Source organism: Xenopus laevis, chromosome 5L (assembly GCF_017654675.1).
Source record: "Xenopus laevis strain J_2021 chromosome 5L, Xenopus_laevis_v10.1, whole genome shotgun sequence".
Classification (NCBI taxonomy): Eukaryota; Metazoa; Chordata; class Amphibia; order Anura; family Pipidae; genus Xenopus; species Xenopus laevis.
Genome location: NC_054379.1, coordinates 1463855 through 1484115, shown reverse-complemented (window position 1 = coordinate 1484115; position 20261 = coordinate 1463855). Strand labels below are relative to the sequence as shown.

Here is a 20261-nt window from a genome sequence, read left to right as displayed (position 1 = left end):
AACCCTTCATGCTCCAGCTTTCTCTTCTATTTTATACGTCATACAGGTTCCAAGTGTAGTGAACATTCTGGGCCACAAGGTTCTGTCCCATTGAGTCTCAATTGGACTGAATTATTATTTATATTAATATTATTATTGTTATTATTATTATTATTGATGTTATAGTTATTATTATTCTTATTATTATTAATGGTATTGTTATTTTTATTATAATTATTATTAATAATAATGGTAAAGTTATTATTATTATTATTATTATTATTTATTATTAATAATAATAATAATAATAATAATAATAATAATAATAATAATAATAATAATAATAATAAAATAATGTTATTATTATTATTATTGTGCAGGTAAAGTGAATGTCACATGAGATGATATATAATATAATATATAGTGTATATGTGATACTATAGAGTGGGGAACATGTGAGCAGGGACAGGGGGTCCATAATATTAAATTGTGGGGGAGCTGCTGCTGCTGGAGGGAGTTTGGAGCATTAGGAGTGAGTGGAGACATTGTGACGATAATGTGAATGAGAAGAGTAAATGGGAGGGGGATGTTGCTCAGGACATGATGCTGATGCTGATGGGGAAGAAGTAGAGGAGGAGGAGGAGGGGCAGTTGCAGTGAGTGAGACGAGTCAGTAGGTGTCGCTGTTACAGCGGAGATGGAGGCGGATGATGCGCGTGTGTGAGAGCGCGGGGGCGCGGTGCGCGGGGGCGAGAGCCGGAGTTGCTGCTGAGTCTGAGGCTGCTCAGTGGTCCGGTAGTGGAGGAGGAGGGGGAGGAGCTGAGAATACGGAGGAGGAGGAGGAGGGTCGGAGCTGAGATTCCCCGTTACTGATTCACACACTGACATCTCTCTGGATTTCACTTCATCCGATCCCGTCGCTCGATCCCCCGGAGTCTCAATGATCGGACATGGCGGGGGCACAGCCGGGGGTTCACGCGCTTCAGCTCAAGCGAGTCCGAGTGTCCGACCCCATGAAGAAGGGGAGTAAATGTATCAAATGGGACGATGTGAGTAACCACTGATTATTAGTAGTATTAGTATTTCTATTATTTCTATTATTTCTATTATTTCTATTATTAGTATTATTATTATTATTATTATTATCCCTCGTCTTCTACTGGAGCTGCCACACTGATTCCTCCTCCTCCTCCTCTTGTCTCACTGTCTGTCTCACATTCTCACTCTCACTGTCTGTCTCACTCTCTCACTGTCTGTCTGTCTCACTCTCTCACTGTCTGTCTCACTCTCTCACTGTCTGTCTCACTGTCTGTCTCACTCTCTCACTGTCTGTCTCACTCTCTCACTGTCTGTCTCACTGTCTGTCTCACTCACTCTCTCACTGTCTGTCTCACTCTCTCACTGTCTGTCTCACTCTCTCACTGTCTGTCTGTCTCACTGTCTCACTGTCTGTCTCACTCTCTCACTGTCTGTCTGTCTCACTCTCTCACTGTCTGTGTCACTCTCTCACTGTCTGTCTCACTGTCTGTCTCACTCTCTCACTGTCTGTCTCACTCTCTCACTGTCTGTCTGTCTCACTCTCTCACTGTCTGTCTCACTCTCTCACTGTCTGTCTCACTGTCTGTCTCACTCTCTCACTGTCTGTCTGTCTCACTGTCTCACTGTCTGTCTCACTCTCTCACTGTCTGTCTGTCTCACTCTCTCACTGTCTGTCTGTCTCACTCTCTCACTGTCTGTCTCACTCTCTCACTGTCTGTCTGTCTCACTCTCTCACTGTCTGTCTCACTCTCTCACTGTCTGTCTCACTGTCTGTCTCACTCTCTTCTGTCTGTCCTCACTGTCTCACTGTCTGTCTCACTCTCTCACTGTCTGTCTGTCTCACTCTCTCACTGTCTGTCTGTCTCACTCTCTCACTGTTCTGTTTCACTCTCTCACTGTCTGTCTCACTCTCGCACTTTGTCCTGTCTGTCTCACTCTCTCATGTCTGTCTCACTCTCTCCTGTCTGTCTCACTGTCTGTCTCACTCTCATCACTGTCTGTCTCACACTCTCACTGTCTGTCTCACTCTCTCACTGTCTGTCTCACGTCTGTCCTGTCTCACTCTCTCACTGTCTGTCTCACTCTCTCACTGTCTGTCTGTCTCACTCTCTCACTGTCTGTCTCACTCTCTCACTCTGCTCACTCTCTCACTGTCTGTTGTCTCACTCTTCTCACTGTCCTGTCTCACTGTCTCTGTCCTGTCTCACTGTCTGTCTGTCTCACTCTCTCACTGTCTGTCTCCTCACTCTCTCACTGTCCCTGTCTGTCCTCACTCTCTCACTGTCTGTCTCACTCTCTCACTTGTCTGTCTCACTGTCTGTCTGTTGTCTCACTGTCCTGTCTGTCTGTCTCACTCTCACTGTCTGTTCACTGTCTGTCTCACTGTCTGTCCACTGTCTCACACTCCTCCTCTGTCTCACTGTCTGTCTCACATTCTCACTCTACTGTCTGTCCTCACTCTTCTGTCAACTGTCTGTCTGTCTCACTCTCTCACTGTCTGTCTGTCTCACTCTCTCACTGTCTGTCTGGTCTCACTGTCCTCACTCTCTCACTGTCCCTGTCTCACTGTCTGTCTGTCTACTGGTCAACCTCTGCTCACTGTCTGTCTCACTGTCTGTCTCAGCTGTCTGTCTCACTGTCTCACACTCCTCCTCTTGTCTCACTGTCCTGTCTCACATTCTCACTCTCACTGTCTGTCTCACTCTCTCACTGTCTGTCTGTCTCACTCTCTCACTGTCTGTCTCACTCTCTGCTGTCCACTGTCTGTCTCACTCTCTCACTGTCTGTCTCACTCTCTCACTGTCTGTCTCACTCTCTCACTGTCTGTCTGTCTCACTCTCTCACTTGTCTGTCTCACTCTCTCACTGTCTGTCTCACTGTCTGTCTCACTCTCTCACTGTCTGTCTCACTCTCTCACTGTCTGTCTCACTGTCCTGTCTCACTCTCTCACTGTCTGTCTCACTCTCTCACTGTCTGTCTCACTCTCTCACTGTCTGTCTGTCTCACTGTCTCACTGTCTGTCTCACTCTCTCACTGTCCTGTCTGTCTCACTCTCTCACTGTCTGTGTCACTCTCTCACTGTCTGTCTCACTGTCTGTCCTCACTCTCTCTACTGTCTGTCTCACTCTCTCACTGTCTGTCTGTCTCACTCTCTCACTGTCTGTCTCACTCTCTCACTGTCTGTCTCACTGTCTGTCTCACTCTCTCACTGTCTGTCTGTCTCACTGTCTCACTGTCTGTCTCACTCTCTCACTGTCTGTCTGTCTCACTCTCTTCAGCTGTCTGTCCTGTCTCACTCTCTCACTGTCCTGTTCTCACTCTCTCACTGTCTGTCTGTCTCACTCTCTCACTGTCTGTCTCACTCTCTCACTGTCTGTCTCACTGTCTGTCCACTCTCTCACTGTCTGTCTGTCTCACTGTCTCACTGTCTGTTCCTCAACTCTCTCACTGTCTGTCCTCACTCTCTCACTGTCGTCTGTCTCACTCTCTCACTGTCTGGTTTCACTCTCTCACTGTCTTGTCTCACTGTCTGTCTGCACTCTCGTCACTGTCTGTCTCACTCTCTCACTGTCTGTCTCACTCTTTCTCACTGTCCTGTCTCACTGTCTGTCTCACTCTCTCACTGTCTGTCCTCACTCTCTCACTGTTCTGTCCTGTCTCACTCTCTCACTGTCTGTCTCACTCTTCTCAGCTGTCTGTCTCACTCTGCTCACTGTCTGTCTCACTCTCTCACTGTCTGCTCCTCTCTCACTCTCTCACTGTCTGTCTCACTCTCTCACTGTCTGTCTGTCTCACCTCTCTCACTGTCTGTCTCACTCTCTCACTGTCTGTCTCACTGCTGTCGTCTCACTCTCTCACTGTTTCTGTCTCACTCTCTCACTGTCTGTCTGTCTCACTCTCTCACTGTCTGTCTCACTCTCTCACTGTCTGTCTCACTGTCTGTCTGTCTGTCTCACTGTCTGTCTGTCTGTCTCACTCTCTCACTGTCTGTCTCACTGTCTGTCTCACTGTCTGTCTCACTGTCTCACACTCCTCCTCTTGTCTCACTGTCTGTCTCACATTCTCACTCTCACTGTCTGTCTCACTCTCTCACTGTCTGTCTGTCTCACTCTCTCACTGTCTGTCTGTCTCACTCTCTCACTGTCTGTCTGTCTCACTCTCTCACTGTCTGTCTCACTCTCTCACTGTCTGTCTCACTGTCTGTCTGTCTGTCTCACTGTCTGTCTGTCTCACTCTCTCACTGTCTGTCTCACTGTCTGTCTCACTGTCTGTCTCACTGTCTCACACTCCTCCTCTTGTCTCACTGTCCTGTCTCACATTCTCACTCTCACTGTCTGTCTCACTCTCTCACTGTCTGTCTGTCTCACTCTCTCACTGTCTGTCTCACTCTCTCACTGTCTGTCTGTCTCACTCTCTCACTGTCTGTCTCACTCTCTCACTGTCTGTCTCACTCTCTCACTGTCTGTCTGTCTCACTCTCTCACTGTCTGTCTCACTCTCTCACTGTCTGTCTCACTGTCTGTCTCACTCTCTCACTGTCTGTCTCACTCTCTCACTGTCTGTCTCACTGTCTGTCTCACTCTCTCACTGTCTGTCTCACTCTCTCACTGTCTGTCTCACTCTCTCACTGTCTGTCTGTCTCACTGTCTCACTGTCTGTCTCACTCTCAACTGTCTGTCTGTCTCACTCTCTCACTGTCTGTGTCACTCTCTCACTGTCTGTCTCACTGTCTGTCTCACTCTCTCACTGTCTGTCTCACTCTCTCACTGTCTGTCTGTCTCACTCTCTCACTGTCTGTCTCACTCTCTCACTGTCTGTCTCACTGTCTGTCTCACTCTCTCACTGTCTGTCTGTCTCACTGTCTCACTGTCTGTCTCACTCTCTCACTGTCTGTCTGTCTCACTCTCTCACTGTCTGTCTGTCCTCACTCTCTCACTGTCTGTCTCACTCTCTCACTGTCTGTCTGTCTCACTCTCTCACTGTCTGTCTCACTCTCTCACTGTCTGTCTCACTGTCTGTCTCACTCTCTCACTGTCTGTCTGTCTCACTGTCTCACTGTCTGTCTCACTCTCTCACTGTCTGTCTGTCTCACTCTCTCACTGTCTGTCTGTCTCACTCTCTCACTGTCTGTTTCACTCTCTCACTGTCTGTCTCACTCTCTCACTGTCTGTCTGTCTCACTCTCTCACTGTCTGTCTCACTCTCTCACTGTCTGTCTCACTGTCTGTCTCACTCTCTCACTGTCTGTCTCACACTCTCACTGTCTGTCTCACTCTCTCACTCACTCTCTCACTGTCTGTCTCACTGTTGTCTGTCTCACTCTCTCTCTGTCTGTCTCACTCTCTCATGTCTGTCTGTCTCACTCTCTCACTGTCTGTCTCAACTCTCTCACTGTCTGTCTCACTCTCTCACTGTCTGTCTGTCTCACTCTCTCACTGTCTGTCTCACTCTCTCACTGTCTGTCTCACTGTCTGTCTGTCTCACTCTCTCACTGTCTGTCTGTCTCACTCTCTCACTGTCTGTCTGTCTCACTCTCTCACTGTCTGTCTCACTCTCTCACTGTCTGTCTCACTGTCTGTCTGTCTGTCTCACTGTCTGTCTGTCTGTCTCACTCTCTCACTGTCTGTCTCACTGTCTGTCTCACTGTCTGTCTCACTGTCTCACACTCCTCCTCTTGTCTCACTGTCTGTCTCACATTCTCACTCTCACTGTCTGTCTCACTCTCTCACTGTCTGTCTGTCTCACTCTCTCACTGTCTGTCTGTCTCACTCTCTCACTGTCTGTCTGTCTCACTCTCTCACTGTCTGTCTCACTCTCTCACTGTCTGTCTCACTGTCTGTCTGTCTGTCTCACTGTCTGTCTGTCTCACTCTCTCACTGTCTGTCTCACTGTCTGTCTCACTGTCTGTCTCACTGTCTCACACTCCTCCTCTTGTCTGCACTGTCTGTCTCACTCTCACTCTCATGTCTCTCACTCTCTCACTGTCTGTCTGTCTCACTCTCTCACTGTCCTGTCTCACTCTCTCACTGTCTGTCTGGTCTCACTCTCTCACTGTCTGTCTACTCTCTCACTGTCTGTCTCACTCTCTCACTGTCTGTCTGTCTCAACTCTCTCACTGTCTGTCACTCTCTCACTGTCTGTCTCAATGTTGTTCTCACTCTCTCACTGCTTCTGTCCTACTCTCATCACTGTCGGTCTCACTCTCTCACTGTCTGTCTCACTCTCTCACGTCCTGTCCTGTCCTCACTCTCTCCTGTCATGTCTCACTCTCTCACTGTCTGTCTGTCTCACTCTCTCACTGTCTGTCTCCACCCTCCTCACTGTCTGTCTGTCTCACTCTCTCTCTCACTGTCTGTTCTGTCTCACTCTCTCACTGTCTGTCTGTCTCACTCTCATCTTCACTGTCTTGTCTGTCTACTCTCTGCACTGTCTGTCCTCACTCTCTCACTGTCTGTCTGTCTCACTCTCTCACTGTCTGTCTCACTTCTCCTCACTGCTGTCTGTCTCACTCTCTCAACTGTCTGTCATGTCTTCACTCACTTCCTCACTGTCTGTCTCACTCCTACGTCTCTTATCAACTGTCTGTCTCACTTCTCTCACTGTCCGTCTCATCTCTCACTGTCTGTCTGTCTCACTCTCTCACTGTCTGTCCTTGTCTCACTCTCTCACTGTCTGTCTCACTCTCATCACTTGTCTGTCTCACTGTCTGTCTCACTCTCTCACGTGTCTGTCTGTCTCACTCTCTCTACTGTTCTGTCTACTCTCTCACTGTCTGTCTCACTGTCTGTCTCACCTCTCACTGTCTGTCTCACACTCTCTGTCTGTCCTCACTCTCTCGTCACTGTCTGTCTCACATGTCTGTCTGCTCACTCTCTCACTGTCTGTCCCTCACTCTCTCACTGTTGTCTGGTCTCACTCTCTCACTGTCCTGTCTCACTTCCTCTCACGTCTGTCTCAACTGTCTGTCACTGTCTGTCTGTCCTCACATCTCTCACTGTCTGTCTCACTCTCTCACTGTCTGTCTGTCTCCACTCTCTCACTGTCCTGTCTCACTCTCCTCACTGTCTGTCTCACTCTCTCACTGTCTGTCTGTCTCAACTCTCTCACTGTCCTGTCTCTCTCTCAACTGTCTGTCTACTGTCTGTCTGCAACTCTCTCACTGTCTGTCTCACTCTCTCAAAATGTCTTGTCTCACTCTCCTCAGCTGTCTGTCTCACTCTCTCACTGTCTGTCTGTCTCACTCTCTCACTGTCTGTCTCACTCTCCTCACTTGTCCTGTCTGTCTCACTCTCTCTTCTCAATGTCTGTCTGTCTCACTCTCTCACTGTCTGTCTTGTCTCACTCTCTCTCTCACTGTACTGTCTGTCTCAACTCTCTCACTGTTCTGTCTCACTCTCTCACTGTCTGTCTGTCTCACTCTCTCACTGTCTGTCTCACTCTCATCACTGTCTGTCTGTCTCACTCTCTCACTGTCTGTCTGTCTCACTCACTGCTCTCAACTGTCCTGTCTCACTCTCTCACTGTCTCTAATCACTGTCTTGTCTCACTCTCTCACTGTCCGTCTCATCTCTTGTCTTCTGGTCTCACTCTCTCTTCCTGTCTGTCTCACACTCTTCTCACTGTCTGTCTCACTCTCTCACTGTCTGTCTCACTGTCTGTCTCACTCTCTCAACTGTCTGTCTGTCTCACTCTCTCACTGGTCTTGTCTCACTCTCTCACTGTCTGTCTCACTGTCTTCTCACTCTCTCACTGTCTGTCTCACACTCTCACTGTCTGTCTCACTGTCTCTCACTGTCTGTCTGTCACTGTCTGTCTGTCTCACTCTCTCACTGTCTGTCCATCTATCACTTCTGTCTGTCTCACTCTCTCACTGTCTGTCTCACTCTCTCACTGTCTGTCTCACTGTCTGTCACTGTCTGTCTGTCTCACTCTCTCACTGTCTGTCTCACTCTCTCACTGTCTGTCTCACTGTCTGTCTGTCTCACTCTCTCACTGTCTGTCTCACTCTCTCACTGTCTGTCTCACTGTCTGTCTCAACTGTCTGGTCTCACTGTCTGTCTGTCTCACTCTCTCACTGTCGCTGTCTGTCTCACTCTCTCACTGTCTGTCTCACTGTCTGTCTGTCTCACTCTCTCACTGTCTGTCTCACTGTCTGTTCTCACTGTCCTGTCTGTCACTGTCTGTCTCACTGTCTCACACTCCTCCTCTTGTCTCACTGTCTGTCTCACATTCTCACTCTCACTGGTCTCACTGTCTGTCACTCTCTCACTGTCTGTCCTGTCTCACTCTCTCACTGTCTGTCTGTCTCACTCTCTCCTGTCTGTCTCACTCTCTCACTGTTCCTGGTTCTGTCTCACTTCTCTCTCTCACTGTCTGTCTGTCTCACTCTCCTCTCACTGTCTGTCTGTCCTCACTCTCTCACTGTCTTCTGTCTCACTTCATCACTGTCTGTCTCACTCTCCTCACTGTCTGTCTCACTCTCTCACTGTCTGGTCCTCTCACTCTCTCACTGTCTGTCTCACTCTCTCACTGTCCTGTCCTGTCTCACTCTCTCACTGTCTGTCTGTCCACTCACTCTCTCACTGTCTGTCTCACTCTCTCACTGTCTCTATCACTGTCTGTCTCACTCTCTCACTGTCCGTCTCACTCTCTCACTGTCTGTCTGTCTCACTCTCTCACTGTCTGTCTGTCTCACTCTCTCACTGTCTGTCTCACTCTCTCACTGTCTGTCTCACTGTCTGTCTCACTCTCTGCACTGTCCTGTCTGTCTCACTCTCTCACTGTCTGTCTCACTCTCTCACTGTCTGTCTTCACTGTCTGTCTCACTCTCTCACTGTCTGTCTCACACTCTCACTGTCTGTCTCACTCTCTCACTGTCTGTCTCACTGTCTGTCTGTCTCACTCTCTCACTGGTCTGTCTCACTCTACTCACTGTCTGTCTGTCTCAACTCTCTCACTGTCTGTCTCATCTCTCACTGTCTGTCTCTTCACTGTCTGTCACTGTCTGTCTGTCTCACTCTCTTCACTGTCTGTCTCACTCTCTCACTGTCTGTCTCACTTCTCTGTCTGTCTCACGCTCTCACTGTCTGTCTCAACTCTCCTCACTGTCTGTCTCACTGTCTGTCTCACTGTGTCTCACTGTCTTCTGTCTCACTCTCTCACTGTCTGTATGTCTCATCTCTCACTGTATGTCTCACTGTCTGTCTGTCTCACCTCTCACTGTCCCTGTCTCACTGTCTGTTCTCACTGTCTGGTCTCACTGTTCTGTCTCACTGTCTCACACTCCTCCTTTCTTGTCTCACTGTCTGTCCACATTCTCACTCTCACTCTGTCTCACTGTCTGTCTCACTCTCTCTAACTGTCTGTCTGTCTCACACTCTCACTGTCTGTCTCACTGTCTGTCTCACTCTCTCACTGTCCTGTCTCACTGTCTGTCTGTCTCACTCTCTCACGGTCTGTCACCAACTGTCTGTCTCACTGTCTGTCTCACTCTTCCTCACTGTCTGTCTCACTGTCCCTGTCCTCACTCCATGTCTGTCCTCACTCTCCTCACTGTCTGTCTCACTGTCCTGTCTGTCTCACTCTCTCACTGTCTGTCTCACTGTCTGTCACTCTCTCACTGTCTGTCTGTCTCACTCTCTTCACTGTCCTGTCTCACTCTTCGTCACTGTCTGTCTGACTCTCTCACTGTCTGTCTCACTTCTCACTGTCTGTCTGTCCTACTCTCTCACTGTCTGTCTCACTCTCTCACTGTCTGTCTGTCTCACTCTCTCACTGTCTGTCTCACTCTCTCAACTGTCTGTCTCACTGTCTGTCTCACTCTCTCACTGTCTGTCTGTCTCACTCTCTCACTGTCTGTCTTCACTCTCTTCACTGTCTGTCTCACTCTCTCCACTGTCTGTCTGTCTCACTTCTCTCACTCTGTCTCACTCTCCACTGTCTGTCTGTACTCACTCTCTCACTGTCTGTCTCACTCTCTCACGTCTGTCTGTCTCACCTCTCTCTCTCACTGTCTGTCTGTCTCACTCTCTCACTGTCTGTCTCTGTCCTCACTCTCTCTCTCACTGTCTGTCTGTCTCACTCTCTCACTGTCTGTCTGTCTCAACTCTCTCACTCTTGTCTGTCTGTCTCAACTCTCACTGTCTGTCTCTCACTCACTCTCTCACGTCTGTCTCACTCTCTCACTGTCTCTCACTGTCTGTCTCACTCTCTCACTGTCCGCTGTGGGTCTCTGTCTCACACTCCTCTCACTGTCTGTCTGTCTCACTCTCTCACTGTCTGTCTCACTCTCTCACTGTCTGTCTCACTGTCTGTCTCACTCTCTCACTGGTCTGTCTGTCTGTCTCACTCTCTCACTGGTCTGTCTCACTGTCTCTCCTCTCTCACTGTCTGTCTCACTCTCTCACTGTCTGTCTCACTCTCTCACTGTCTGTCTCACTGTCTGTCTGTCTCACTCTCTCACTGTCTGTCTCACTCTCTCACTGTCTGTCTGTCTCACTCTCTCACTGTCTGTCTCACTCTCTCACTGTCTGTCTCACTGTCTGTCTGTCTCACTCTCTCACTGTCTGTCTCACTCTCTCACTGTCTGTCTGTCTCACTCTCTCACTGTCTGTCTCACTCTCTCACTGTCTGTCTCACTCTCTCACTGTCTGTCTGTCTCACTCTCTCACTGTCTGTCTCACTCTCTCACTGTCTGTCTCACTGTCTGTCTCACTCTCTCACTGTCTGTCTGTCTCACTCTCTCACTGTCTGTCTCACTCTCTCACTGTCTGTCTCACTCTCTCACTGTCTGTCTGTCTCACTCTCTCACTGTCTGTCTCACTCTCTCACTGTCTGTCTGTCTCACTCTCTCTCTCACTGTCTGTCTGTCTCACTCTCTCACTGTCTGTCTGTCTCACTCTCTCTCTCACTGTCTGTCTGTCTCACTCTCTCACTGTCTGTCTCACTCTCTCACTGTCTGTCTGTCTCACTCTCTCACTGTCTGTCTCACTCTCTCACTGTCTGTCTGTCTCACTCTCTCACTGTCTGTCTGTCTCACTCACTCTCTCACTGTCTGTCTCACTCTCTCACTGTCTCTATCACTGTCTGTCTCACTCTCTCACTGTCCGTCTCACTCTCTCACTGTCTGTCTGTCTCACTCTCTCACTGTCTGTCTGTCTCACTCTCTCACTGTCTGTCTCACTCTCTCACTGTCTGTCTCACTGTCTGTCTCACTCTCTCACTGTCTGTCTGTCTCACTCTCTCACTGTCTGTCTCACTCTCTCACTGTCTGTCTCACTGTCTGTCTCACTCTCTCACTGTCTGTCTCACACTCTCACTGTCTGTCTCACTCTCTCACTGTCTGTCTCACTGTCTGTCTTTCTTCACTCTGTTCTCAGCTCTGTCTCACTCCTATTGTCTGTCGTGTCCTCTCTCACTGTCTGTCTCACTCTCTCACTGTCTGTCTCACTGTCTGTCACTGTCTGTCTGTCTCACTCTCTCACTGTCTGTCTCACTCTCTCACTGTCTGTCTCACTGTCTGTCTGTCTCACTCTCTCACTGTCTGTCTCACTCTCTCACTGTCTGTCTCACTGTCTGTCTCACTGTCTGTCTCACTGTCTGTCTGTCTCACTCTCTCACTGTCTGTCTGTCTCACTCTCTCACTGTCTGTCTCACTGTCTGTCTGTCTCACTCTCTCACTGTCTGTCTCACTGTCTGTCTCACTGTCTGTCTCACTGTCTGTCTCACTGTCTCACACTCCTCCTCTTGTCTCACTGTCTGTCTCACATTCTCACTCTCACTGTCTGTCTCACTGTCTGTCTCACTCTCTCACTGTCTGTCTGTCTCACTCTCTCACTGTCTGTCTGTCTCACTCTCTCACTGTCTGTCTCACTCTCTCACTGTCTGTCTGTCTCACTCTCTCTCTCACTGTCTGTCTGTCTCACTCTCTCACTGTCTGTCTGTCTCACTCTCTCTCACTGTCTGTCTGTCTCACTCTCTCACTGTCTGTCTCACTCTCTCACTGTCTGTCTGTCTCACTCTCTCACTGTCTGTCTCACTCTCTCACTGTCTGTCTGTCTCACTCTCTCACTGTCTGTCTGTCTCACTCACTCTCTCACTGTCTGTCTCACTCTCTCACTGTCTCTATCACTGTCTGTCTCACTCTCTCACTGTCCGTCTCACTCTCTCACTGTCTGTCTGTCTCACTCTCTCACTGTCTGTCTGTCTCACTCTCTCACTGTCTGTCTCACTCTCTCACTGTCTGTCTCACTGTCTGTCTCACTCTCTCACTGTCTGTCTGTCTCACTCTCTCACTGTCTGTCTCACTCTCTCACTGTCTGTCTCACTGTCTGTCTCACTCTCTCACTGTCTGTCTCACACTCTCACTGTCTGTCTCACTCTCTCACTGTCTGTCTCACTGTCTGTCTGTCTCACTCTCTCACTGTCTGTCTCACTCTCTCACTGTCTGTCTGTCTCACTCTCTCACTGTCTGTCTCACTCTCTCACTGTCTGTCTCACTGTCTGTCACTGTCTGTCTGTCTCACTCTCTCACTGTCTGTCTCACTCTCTCACTGTCTGTCTCACTGTCTGTCTGTCTCACTCTCTCACTGTCTGTCTCACTCTCTCACTGTCTGTCTCACTGTCTGTCTCACTGTCTGTCTCACTGTCTGTCTGTCTCACTCTCTCACTGTCTGTCTGTCTCACTCTCTCACTGTCTGTCTCACTGTCTGTCTGTCTCACTCTCTCACTGTCTGTCTCACTGTCTGTCTCACTGTCTGTCTCACTGTCTGTCTCACTGTCTCACACTCCTCCTCTTGTCTCACTGTCTGTCTCACATTCTCACTCTCACTGTCTGTCTCACTGTCTGTCTCACTCTCTCACTGTCTGTCTGTCTCACACTCTCACTGTCTGTCTCACTGTCTGTCTCACTCTCTCACTGTCTGTCTCACTGTCTGTCTGTCCTCACTCTCTCACTGTCTGTCTCACTGTCTGTCTCACTGTCTCACATTCTCACTGTCTGTCTCACTGTCTGTCTCACTCTCTCACTGTCTGTCTCACTCTCTCACTGTCTGTCTCACTGTCTGTCTGTCTCACTCTCTCACTGTCTGTCTCACTGTCTGTCTCACTCTCTCACTGTCTGTCTGTCTCACTCTCCTCACTGTCTGTCTCACTCTCTCACTGTCTGTCTGTCTCACTCTCTCACTGTCTGTCTCACTCTCTCACTGTCTGTCTGTCTCACACTCTCACTGTCTGTCTCACTGTCTGTCTCACTCTCTCACTGTCTGTCTCACTGTCTGTCTGTCTCACTCTCTCACTGTCTGTCTCACTGTCTGTCTCACTGTCTCACATTCTCACTGTCTGTCTCACTCTCTCACTGTCTGTCTCACTCTCTCACTGTCTGTCTCACTGTCTGTCTGTCTCACTCTCTCACTGTCTGTCTGTCTCACTCTCTCACTGTCTGTCTCACTGTCTGTCTCACTCTCTCACTGTCTGTCTGTCTCACTCTCTCACTGTCTGTCTCACTCTCTCACTGTCTGTCTGTCTCACTCTCTCTCTCACTGTCTGTCTGTCTCACTCTCTCACTGTCTGTCTCACTCTCTCACTGTCTGTCTGTCTCACTCTCTCTCTCACTGTCTGTCTGTCTCACACTCTCACTGTCTGTCTCACTGTCTGTCTCACTCTCTCACTGTCTGTCTCACTGTCTGTCTGTCTCACTCTCTCACTGTCTGTCTCACTGTCTGTCTCACTGTCTCACATTCTCACTGTCTGTCTCACTCTCTCACTGTCTGTCTCACTCTCTCACTGTCTGTCTCACTGTCTGTCTGTCTCACTCTCTCACTGTCTGTCTGTCTCACTCTCTCACTGTCTGTCTCACTGTCTGTCTCACTCTCTCACTGTCTGTCTGTCTCACTCTCTCACTGTCTGTCTCACTCTCTCACTGTCTGTCTGTCTCACTCTCTCTCTCTCACTGTCTGTCTGTCTCACTCTCTCACTGTCTGTCTCACTCTCTCACTGTCTGTCTGTCTCACTCTCTCTCTCACTGTCTGTCTGTCTCACTCTCTCACTGTCTGTCTCACTGTCTCACTGTCTGTCTCACTCTCTCACTGTCTATCTCACTGTCTGTCTCACTCTCTCACTGTCTGTCTGTCTGTCTCACTCTCACTGTCTGTCTCACTCTCTCACTGTCTGTCTCACTGTCTGTCTCACTTTCTGTCTGTCTCACTCTCTCACTGTCTGTCTCACTGTTTGTCTCACTCTCTCACTGTCTGTCTCACTGTCTGTCTCACTCTCTCACTGTATGTCTCACTGTCTGTCTCACTCTCTCACTGTCTGTCTCACTCTCTCACTGTCTGTCTCACTTTCTGTCTGTCTCACTCTCTCACTGTCCATCTCACTGTCTGTCTGTCTGATTCTCTCACGGTCTCACTTTCTCATTGTCTGTCTCACTCTCTCACTGTCTGTCTCACTTTCTGTCTCACTGTCTCACTGTCTGTCTCACTCCCCCACTGTCTGTCTCACTGTCTATAGAAGGTGTTGCACCTCATCCAGGAGTTCATAACCAGGACCTAATGATTCTTCTGGGATTGCTTCCCTTCAATCCAGATTCACTAAGATGTCTAACAGTTTAGCTGAAGACCAGTGGTGTCACTAGATGTCCCTGAGCCTCACACTGACAATCTATATTGTTATCTCTCATTAATTAGTCGCGGGGTCGGCTGCCTCTGTAGTTATGTTCCTGCTGAAGACTTTCTTTGGGTCAGGATTATATATAAAGCTAAAGTCAAAGAGAATTTATTTTAGGACGTTCCATTCAGCCATTGTTCTGAAGTCCACGTTTGCTTGGATTCCACCGGCCTGGGCATCTTTGTATATCCGCCTTGGTTACTGGTGGACTCAGAGGGGTCCCTCGTATAGTTATTGGGTTTTATGGGGCAGAGATAATGGAGTCTTGGTCATGGAGGAACTGATTACTTTCTGTGGCTCATCAGTCTCTGTTAGATCAATATTTTGGTCCAAGTCCCTTTGGCCATTTTTGATAATGGAGGTAGAACTTCAGCCAGAAGGACCCTGGGCTGGTCTATTTCTTTATGAAGAGGAGCCCTGGCCTGGGGGAACAGGGAAATGCCAAGAATCACTGGGGGAGCCTAACACCCCACATTCCCCTGTCATTTAACCTTTTCTTCTGTCACTAAAGATCCATCATATGAATTGTATGGATAAAGGTGCGGAATGAGAAAAGGACAAGGACATGAAAAAAGTCTCAATATGATAGAAAAACATTTGCCGGATTATTTATCAAAATCTGGAAAAATATTGGTAAAATAGTCTGACCAAATCCGCACACATTTGTTCCCCTTACTTATCAATACACTTTCCTGAAAATTTCCTGTGCTGGAAAAAATTCGATATAATGGTGAAAAAATTAGAATCATGGATTATTGCCCAAAACCACGAAATCTTCGGATTATTGCACTAAACCCAGTTCTAATCAGCATTTCTCTGAGACATCGGCCATTGACTTCTACGTGAACTCAGCAGCTCAGATTGGGAGTTCTTTATCATTCTCAATTAACACCATTGGGGTTTAATAAATTCTGACCGTTTCTATTTGTAAATATGAGTGGAATTTACAGTGTAACCGACACTACGGGGACCTCGCGTCACCATGATCTGAGCAGTAGAATAAATAGAACTTGAGATTTGCGTCATTGCTTGTGGCTCAGGTGACAGTTGGACCATTAAGTCGTTACTTCCAGTTACACAACTGTTTTCCACTCAACAAGGTGTCATGTTGTTTTAATCATTTTCTATTTGAAAAGCTGCTGCCGTAAATAATATACAGTCAGGGCCTAAATATTAACACAAGATTTTTGGATTTCAAGCAGGTGGTTCTTCACTTGTATGAGGAACATTTTTACCATCAATTTACACCAATAGCAAACTTGTAAGTAGGGATGCACCAAATCCAAGATTCAGACAGGATTCGGCCTCTTTCAGCAGGATTCCGCAGAATCCACCTGCCCGGCCGAACCGAATCCTAATTTGCATATGCAAATTAAGGGAGGGGAGGGAAATTGCATGTCTGTCTGTCTCACTCTCTCAATGTCTGTCTCACTGTCTTTCTGCTCACTCTCTCACTGATTGTCTGTCTCACTCTCTCACTGTCTCTCTCACTGTCTGTCCCAATCTCTCACTGTCTCTCTCACTGTCTGTCTCACTCTCTCACTGTCTCTCTCACTGTCTGTTTCACTCTCTCACTGTCTGTCTCACTCTCTCACTGTCTCACTCTCTCACTGTCTGTCTGTCTCACTCTCTCACTTTCTGTCTCACTATCTTACTGTCTGTCTCACTCTCTCACTGTCTGTCTCACTCTCTCACTGTCTGTCTCACTGTCTGTCTCACTCTCTCACTGTCTGTCTCACTGTCTGTCTCACTCTCTCACTGTCTGTCTCACTCTCTCACTGGCTGTCTCACTCTCCCACTGTCTGTCTCACTCTCTCACTGTCTGTCTCAATCTCTCACTGTCTGTCTCACTCTCTCACTGTCTGTCTCAATCTCTCACTGTCTGTCTCACTCTCTCACTGTCTGTCTCACTCTCTCACTATGTCTGTCTCACTCTCTCACTGTCTCAAACGGTTCGGTATTTGGCCGAATCTTTCGACAAGGATTCGGGGGTTCGGCAAAATAGTGGATTGGGTGCATCCCTACTTGTATGAAATGTGTTGTGAAAATACCCCTGATGGATTGTAGTCAACTTTGTTGACATTAGACAAGAAGAAGCTTTGAACTCATACAAGAGACTAGAGAACTGTTTGATGAGGTGACACAAGAAAAGATGGACAATGTGAAGACTACAAGTCCTTCTCCATAGACCCTAATGCTCTTTTGTCCCCTCTACATAATGTTATGAAGCCTTATGAGGGATCTGTATCCAATCTCCCTGGACATGGGCACCAGCAAAACTGATTAAAGATTGAAAACGGGTAAAATTGTTGATGAAAGAACCTCAATCAACTGCCGGGCAGAGTCAAGTTCTAGGGAAGAGCCGGCAAGTAGAGTGACTGGAGTTGACCAAGTCAAAATCCTTGTGGGAGAAAGTCCTGTGTAGGGATGAGACAACACAAGCGGTGGGAGAGGGTCTCCTTTACATGAGGGACAAGTGGAGCAGTTGCAGATGAAGAGAGTGTCAGTAGAGGGACATGGAAAGCTCATTCACGGCTAAACAAAGAGACTCATTTCTATATTAAAGGTTGTGTTACCAAATATTAAGTCTCAGTAGGGAGAGGCTAATTCAAAACATCTCCCAGAGCCAGATGTACGTATAATACCCCCAGAACTCCCGGCAAAATAAATACAGTGACAGTTTTATATGACTTACCCCCCTTGCAGGATAAATGTAGTGTCATATATAAACCCCCCAGAGCACATGACAAGATCAATTCTGATTAGAGCCAACATGATGTATAAAAAAGGGTAAATGCAGAGCCAACATGATGTATAAGTGTAACGGTATTTTATCCATGACTGTACAGTATATATTGTATATCAGCATATATATATATATATATAGTATAATGTACAGAGGGATATTCTGAGTCAATTTGTAATTGGTTTTCATTTTTTATTATTTGTAGTTTTTCACTTATTTAGCTTTTTATTCAGCAGCTCTCCAGTTTGTCATTTTTGCAATTTGGTTGCTCGGATCCAAATTCCCATAGCAACCGTGCACTGATTTGAATAAGAGACTGGGATATGAATAACAAGTATTATTGGATCACATAGTCAAGATGTCAATACATTTTGTTTAATTGGTGGTACCAGACCAGTTGTAGGTGTATAAGTCACCCCCTGAATACCTCCCAACATTTTGAAATAAAAAGAGGGACAAAAAAGTTGCCGCTCACGGCAAATTTATTAGACCATGCCCATTTTGTTGGAGCCACACCCCCTAATTACCATGTTCATTTTACAAAATTTGGCAGGTTCTGAAAGTTTGAACATATTTATGTGGTTTTTTTTCAGTTATTACAGTTTTGCTCATGAAGGTGAATTGCCCTTTAAACTGTGAGTCTGACTTCTCCCAAGGGACCTGTTATCTTATATTGGTACAATTACTTATTTGCTTATCTAGAAATTGTTACAAAAGTGTCTTATCTGCAGCTCTGGCTGTTCTGGGCTCTCTGCCAAAAGCAAATTACTTAGAAAAATTGCAACTTTATTTAAGTTAAATTAAACTGATTTATTGATTTTCACCTAAACACCGTGACCTTATTTACCGTTTCTTTGGGAACAGGCGAGAAGTATTTGTACAACGTGTTAGTGTTTAGCACCGATATGGATTTGTTGCAGCGCCGAGGCTCCAGTACATGTTATTGCAGGAGAAATCATTGAATAAAGTGCCCAGAATTTACTGGAGAAAACTGCGCCGCTGCCTCTGCACAGACATAGGGGAACTGCATGTGGGAAATGCCATGGTGCTTGCAACGCAGTAGAGCAATTATTTCTGCAGCAGAGAAACTGTGCTAATTGCTTTTATTGGTTCTCCCTCTGGGTTATAATGAGTCAACCAATTAGATTATTCCCTATATATACTGTCAGGATTGAGCTTTATTATTATTATTATTATTATTATTATTTATCTCTTCTGCTTCTTCTTTTCCAGGACTCCACTCTTGTCTATCCAATCATTCTTAAAATGGATCCTAATGGGTTTTTCCTTTACTGGACTGATCAGAACAAGGTAGGAATTATTTCTATTATTATAATATTATTTATTATTATACTTGCGATGGAAGAGTCGCGTGTTTATATAATATGTTATAGTATTTGTCCGACCATTGAATATAAAGACAAAGACGCTCCCGTTCTAGTAACCCATAGCAACCAGCATTGCCCATTCACTGGTCAACTGTCAGATTTCCTAGTCCTGGAGCAAACGTTGTATCTGTTGTTATATTGACTTCAATGAACCCCCACCGGATGTTGTTAAACTGTAACTTTCAGCCAAAGTCAGTTGTTTATGGATGTGTAATATGTGGAATCATTGAATCTCTTATTAACTCCATTGGCTCCTCCATGTGCAGTCGTTTCATTTCTGTATGAGCAGTGGGGGGGGGGGGGGCTGTTGGGGCGCATGGCTGCTGATTGGGGCACCTGACAATATGGCCGCTAGTCTAGGGATGGGAGAATTTGAGCCGTTTCGTTTCGCCAAAAATTCGCGCTGGCGAATTGTCGCTGACGCCCATTAAAGTCTATGGGCGTCAAAAAAATGTGTCACGCGGCAAAATTGTTTTGCCGCATGTCTTTTTTTTTTTGGACGCACACCGCCATACAAGTCTATGGGCGTCATTTCCATGGCGAAACAAGGCGAAAAAATTCACCCATCTCTAGCTGCTATGTGCGTGTCGCTAAACGCATTATATTTTCTCTTGCACCGGATTCAGGCTGAGCCGAAACATTTGACCTCTGCATTGTTCTCCATGCGCATGTAATGAGGACATGATACAAGCACCGGCGCAGCTCAGGTATCAGCCCAATAATTCAATTTTCAGCCGAGCAATCGCCTTTATTCCACATCACTCTTGCAGATTATTTTCATCTTGGCTTTATATACTCTGCACTGCTGGATATTTGTATAAAAGGGGACATATGTTCTGGCTGCTCCTCTCTCTCTCTGTCGCCTACATGTATATGAATAGAGAGATATATATATATATATATACGCACATAAAGGGACGCTCTTGCTGTAACTAGAAGCGGCTGCTGCCATGTTGTTTTGTGAACTAGAAAAGTCCCGACAGCAGCGGGTGCAGCGCCCGTCGGTGAATATTAGTCGTCATTGTTGCAAATAGAAACATCTCAGTCTTCCCTTTACTGAAGGAGCCAATATAATATGGAGACACAGTAACTGCAATTTATTGGCCTCTTTACAGTTTTCAAATAGGGGTCACTGACCCTGACAGCAAAAAAACAATTGCTCTGCGAGGTTCTCAATATATTGCTACTTTGGGTTCCTTATCCATTTTATCCAGTCCCTATTCATCTCTTTGTCTATCTCTCCAACTACTGCTTGTTACACCACTGTAAAATGTAAACCAGTTGTAAACTGTCTCATAATATCACTGTCTATAGGAAAAATGTATTTAATGGTGAACTGCCCCTTTAACATTTGCTGGGAACAAGTCTCTAGTCAGTTTGTTACGCGGAAAGAGTTGGGGTACATAATACAAATACACTGTCCCCCCATCTGCCTGCATTTTTCTACT

At 46.9% G+C, this 20261-nt stretch overlaps 1 protein-coding gene across 1 annotated transcript in view; it reads left to right on the top strand.

Moving 5' to 3' along the window:
• Positions 1–798: 798 nt before the first annotated feature.
• Positions 799–20261, top strand: part of LOC108716400 (1-phosphatidylinositol 4,5-bisphosphate phosphodiesterase beta-1) — a 296085-nt gene continuing 276622 nt past the window's right edge. Inside the window, exons 1-2 of the mRNA XM_041562430.1 lie at positions 799–1027; positions 18659–18736. Of these exons, the coding sequence (XP_041418364.1) occupies positions 929–1027; positions 18659–18736 (177 nt within the window). The 5' untranslated portion in view covers positions 799–928. The remainder of the gene's footprint in view (positions 1028–18658; positions 18737–20261) is intronic.